Raw genomic sequence first — 4961 nt, forward strand, 5'->3', positions numbered from 1 at the left:
TCCCCCCGCGCCCGCGGGCTTCTCTACTCTTATTATTAAAGGATCCCCCGGAACGTGTTTACGTTGAGCCTTGTAAACTTCCTGCCCGGGACTTTGCCATCTCTCAGGAAATCAGAACCTGCGCTTGTAAAAGGGGACACGGGGCCGCGGGGCCAACTAAGCGGATTTCAGAGTCAAGCGTTGGGGGAGGGGGCTCTGAGGAGACTTTGCTATGTTCAGATCTGGGAGTGGCAGCTCCCGGGGGACCCTAGGGAGAGTGAGTGGGGCGCGCACTGGGTGCAAGCCCGAGCGTCTGAGTTGGTGATTTGCGGATTCGCTTGGGGGCATCGTTGTGTGTGCGCTCTGGGCGCGTGTTAATGCACGCGTGTGCGCTCCTTCATGAATGAGTGCACGGAGCCGCCTGCTAGGGAACCTGTGCGATTCGTGGCACTGCACGACCTTAAGCCACTCTCCGGATCCCGCTTGCTGCGCTTGGAGACAAAGCGCCCGCTAAGTCGCCTGCGGTTTCGTTTTCCGCCCGCCCGCGCTCGGCCGGGGCAGTGGCTGCAGCGCGGTTGGGCGAGTCCGAGGAGCGCCGGGCGCCGGCGCAACGCTTCCCAGGGCGGGGAGTGAGGGGAGGCGGTCCCTCTCGGGAACTTACGCCGTCCTGCCCCGGGCCTGGAACCCAATCGCTCGCTCTGGTCGCGACCCAAGGCCTCCGCCACCGCCGCAGCTCAGTGCGCCGGGAAGACCGGGGTCCCGGGCGCGTGTCCAGCCCGGTCTTCCGGGCCGAGGAGGCGGGGACCGGCGCACCGGGTCCAGGTCGGCAGAGGCGGGGCGGGCTGCAGTCCGGGGAGCGGGAGTTGGGGGGGGGGCTGGGGACGCGTGGGGAGGGACCTGGGAGGGGGGACTTGAGCGGACTGAGTAGCTACAGGGGATCGGACACTGCAGGCTGCGGGGGCGCAAAGACGCGCACAGGGTGGGGAGGGGGAAAGGCAGGGGGCGGTGCTGGGCCCCCTGATGCGCGTGGCCTCCCGCAGGGAGGAGGAGGAGAATAGCGCGCCTGGGGAGGGCTGGCGCGCGGGGGAGGCGCGCTCGGGAGCCGCAGTGACGGCAGAGGTGCAGCCGCCCCGCGCAGCCCCCTCCCCTCCCTCCCCTCCTGCTCCTCCTCCTCCCGGCTCTGCGGCGCAGAGCAGCGGCGGCAGCGGCGGCGGCAGCAGCCACCCGATGTCCGCGCCCGACAAGCAGCAGCCGCCGCACGGCGGGGGCACAGGAGGAGGAGGCGGAGCGGGCGGCCAGGCCATGGACCCCGCGGCGGCGGGCCCCACCAAGGCCAAGAAGACTAACGCCGGCGTGCGGCGGCCGGAGAAGCCGCCCTACTCGTACATCGCGCTCATCGTCATGGCCATCCAGAGCTCGCCCAGCAAACGCCTGACGCTCAGCGAGATCTACCAGTTCCTTCAGGCGCGCTTCCCCTTCTTCCGCGGCGCCTACCAGGGCTGGAAGAACTCCGTGCGCCACAACCTGTCGCTCAACGAGTGCTTCATCAAACTGCCCAAGGGCCTCGGGCGACCCGGCAAGGGCCACTACTGGACCATCGACCCGGCTAGCGAGTTTATGTTCGAGGAGGGCTCGTTCCGCCGGCGGCCGCGCGGCTTCCGAAGGAAATGCCAGGCGCTCAAGCCTGTGTACAGCATGGTGAACGGGCTGGGCTTCAACCACCTTCCCGACACCTACGGCTTCCAGGGCTCCGGAGGCCTCTCGTGCGCGCCTAACAGCCTGGCGCTGGAGGGCGGCTTGGGCATGATGAATGGCCACTTGACGGGCAACGTGGACGGCATGGCTTTGCCCAGCCACTCGGTGCCACACCTGCCTTCCAACGGCGGCCACTCGTACATGGGTGGCTGCGGTGGCTCTGCGGCCGGGGAGTACCCGCACCACGACAGCTCGGTGCCCGCTTCTCCGCTGCTGCCGGCCGGCGCTGGCGGGGTTATGGAGCCGCATGCCGTTTACTCCAGCTCCGCAGCAGCCTGGCCTCCCGCGGCCTCCGCCGCTCTCAACAGCGGGGCTTCTTACATCAAACAACAGCCTCTGTCCCCTTGCAACCCAGCAGCCAACCCCCTGTCTGGCAGCATCTCCACGCACTCCCTGGACCAGCCATACCTGCACCAAAACAGTCACAACGGGCCAGCAGAATTGCAAGGTGAGTGCTGGGGGTTGAGGGACTCCAACCCCAGATCCAAACCTTGACAGCCACTGTGAACCAATCTTGTTTCTAGAGCGTTAGCCCCAAGTGGGAGGTGAGGCAACAGTCCACTGGACCTTTGGGTACCAACTGTTCTCTCGTCAAGAAGTGAGCGCAGTTTTGATAACCCGGGTTTAGACTGGTTTCGGTTCTCGCTTCCCTTTTCTGGCTGCCCCAAGCCTGACCAGGTAGGCCCCATTCACACCAAAAGGACTCAGACTCCAGCGCTCTTAAGCCCATTGGACGTGGGTTCCTTCATCTCTAGCAAAGGCCCTGTATGTCTAGCCAGGGGCCTAGCCCTGGACGGCAGGCCCACCTTTCTGGTACTTCTCCTGCGAAGAATCCGTGTCAGGCAAGAGTTAGGCCCAAAGCAAGAGTTAGGCCCAAAGCGGCCTGGGCCAAACACCGAGAGGCCCAGCCCAAGGCCCTTCAGGAAACCTGGTTTGGTGAGTTCAGGAGCATTTTGTGCTGACATAAGCCGGGCCCTATGTGGTGACCAGGCCTGGAGCTGGGGGTCCGAGTTACAAGCCCCAATGCTCTTTGTGTTCTCGGGATCCAGATTTCAAGGCCCCTCAGAGCCCACCCCAGAAAGGAAGATAGCTTTCAGCTTCCCAGCCTAGTTCTGGAAGGAAAAGCGGGTAGAGGGGTAGTCATAAATAAACTGTCAGCTGGCCAGGAGGCAGAACGGAGGATAGAGGTGGTTAGCTGGTGGTCCACCTCTCCACAGGGTCACCCCTTTGCCGGTGCCAGTCCTTCAGGGGACTCTTCAGCTGACCGATCCTTGATGCAGGCTTTGAATCCCTCCGACCCCACTGTTGGGCTTCTGCCCAGGGTGGAAGGGGCAACTGTAGGTAGGGATCTCAGCCTCCCAGACTCTCGGGCATCAGAAGCTGTAACGGCCTCCCCAGCCTTCCCCTTCCGCGTCAAGGAAGCCCTCTGCCAGGCACACAGTCCAGGCTGGAGAGGCCTGAGCGGTAGGAAGCACCACAAGCAGGACTTGTAGCCAGTGATTTAGTCCAGGTCCAGGGAGGCACAGCGAGGGGCCATTCCCCTTTCCCAGTTCAGTCCTCACCAAGGGCTGGGAACCCCAGGAAGACCAGTTTTGCTAGGAAGTGGGGCTAGGAAGAGTTTGTGGAGCGGGCTGAGCTTCCAGCTACACCCAAGTGTAGGTAGGGGCTTCTGGGCCTGGTCCTGAACAAGATCTTGCCCTATAAGCTAATGTTTTCCTCTTCCTCCTGCTGTCGCCCTACCCTTCAGGCATCCCTCGGTATCACTCACAGTCGCCCAGCATGTGTGACAGAAAGGAGTTTGTCTTCTCTTTCAATGCCATGGCCTCCTCTTCTATGCACACTACTGGAGGAGGATCTTACTATCACCAGCAGGTCACCTATCAAGACATCAAGCCATGTGTGATGTGAGGTGAGGCCACGGGCCTTCCAGCCCAGCCTGGCCGGCCCAGGGACCAGGAGCTGCTCACCACCGCCACAAACTGCTTTATTCTGGAGGTATAACCCGTCAGCAAGAGAAAAGGGCCAGCCCCACCCCTAACGGATTATTTGTAAAGAAAACCCCAACACAGACTGTGGGCAGCGGCTGGCAACTCCACCCCCCAAAACCCTCACTAATTTCTAAAAAAAAAACAAAAAAACAAAAACAAAAAAAACAAAAAACAGCGGCCGTGGGGATCCACGGCCAGGTCGGACTGCAGCTGTTAGTTAAAAAAATACTTATTTCCAACCCCATTGAAAGTGGCCGTGGAGGTGCTGTGTCCGGGGAAAGCCAGCTACATGGAAAGGATTCTGCCGAGGTCTCTCCACCCCCACACACACCAAGGGACAGTTTTTAGAAGCAGGGACACGGGAGACCAGTCGTTATCAAATACTTCTATTTTTGGTTGAGTATTTATCTTTTAGTTTTTAACTTTTTGAAAGAATGTCTTGAAATGCACAGACCTCCCTTGGACCATTCCCCCCCTCCCTCCCGGGGAGGAGGATGGAGCCACGGGGTGGCATTCCCCTCCCCCAAACCCGGGGTCTCCTCCAGCGATCACAGGTGAATCTTTGTGGGAATGACACAGATATCTGGAGCCACTGTTTGTCCTTTTTAAAAAGAAAACAGTGTCCGGCCGCCGAGATGCTGCCCCAGCCTCTGGCCCCTCCATTTCCTCCTTCCTCCAGCGTCTTTCACCTTACTCAGAGTCACATTCTGACGTCTTCCCTGGGTGTTTTTCTGTCTCTGCCGTGGCTTTCGGAAAAGAAAGGAGCACATTGGGATGTGGGGGGCCCGAGGCTCGATCCGGCCGGTGTAGTCGAGGCGCTCTGACACCGTAGACAGGCTTAGCCTGTTATTTATTCTGCTTTCCTTCCTACTCAAAACACCACGTAGCCCTGCCCTCTCCGTATTAATGGTGTGACTTGGTTGGCAATATTTGCCGTGTAGAATTGTTGATGTTGTTGTTGTTGTTGTGGTTTGTTTTAGATATCCATTGTACATTTGAAACGAAGACCAATCCATGTAAAAACAAATTCCCATATGTTTTATATAAATATATATAATATGAAGGACTGCCCAACCCCACCCCCCATTTTAGTATTTTGGCCGCAAAAGGTGCGGCATCTGTGACACATATTTTAAACCTCCTTTCTGCACTGTATCAAAGGGACAGTCTGAGGGTATGCTTTTTGTGTACTTTTTTTTCCTACAAAAAGAACAAAAATAAAAATGTGTAACATTTGTA

General features: G+C 59.2%; 1 protein-coding gene across 1 annotated transcript; it reads left to right on the forward strand.

Moving 5' to 3' along the window:
- Positions 1-1168: 1168 nt before the first annotated feature.
- Foxf1 (forkhead box F1) lies at positions 1169-4961 on the forward strand. Its single transcript, NM_001401006.1, has 2 exons — positions 1169-2182; positions 3482-4961. The coding sequence occupies exons 1-2, from the start codon at positions 1207-1209 to the stop codon at positions 3640-3642; spliced, it is 1137 nt and encodes a 378-aa protein (NP_001387935.1). The 5' UTR covers positions 1169-1206; the 3' UTR covers positions 3643-4961.

The sequence above is a fragment of the Rattus norvegicus genome, chromosome 19 (genome assembly GCF_036323735.1).
Source record: "Rattus norvegicus strain BN/NHsdMcwi chromosome 19, GRCr8, whole genome shotgun sequence".
NCBI lineage: Eukaryota > Metazoa > Chordata > Mammalia > Rodentia > Muridae > Rattus > Rattus norvegicus.

Excerpts from the sequence above, each read along its gene's own strand:
- Foxf1 (NM_001401006.1), top strand. The coding sequence starts at position 1,207 with ATGTCCGCGCCCGACAAGCAGCAGCCGCCGCACGGCGGGGGCACAGGA. Across the intron at positions 2,183-3,481 it reads CGGGCCAGCAGAATTGCAAG|GCATCCCTCGGTATCACTCA; the intron begins GTGAGTGCTGGG and ends CCTACCCTTCAG.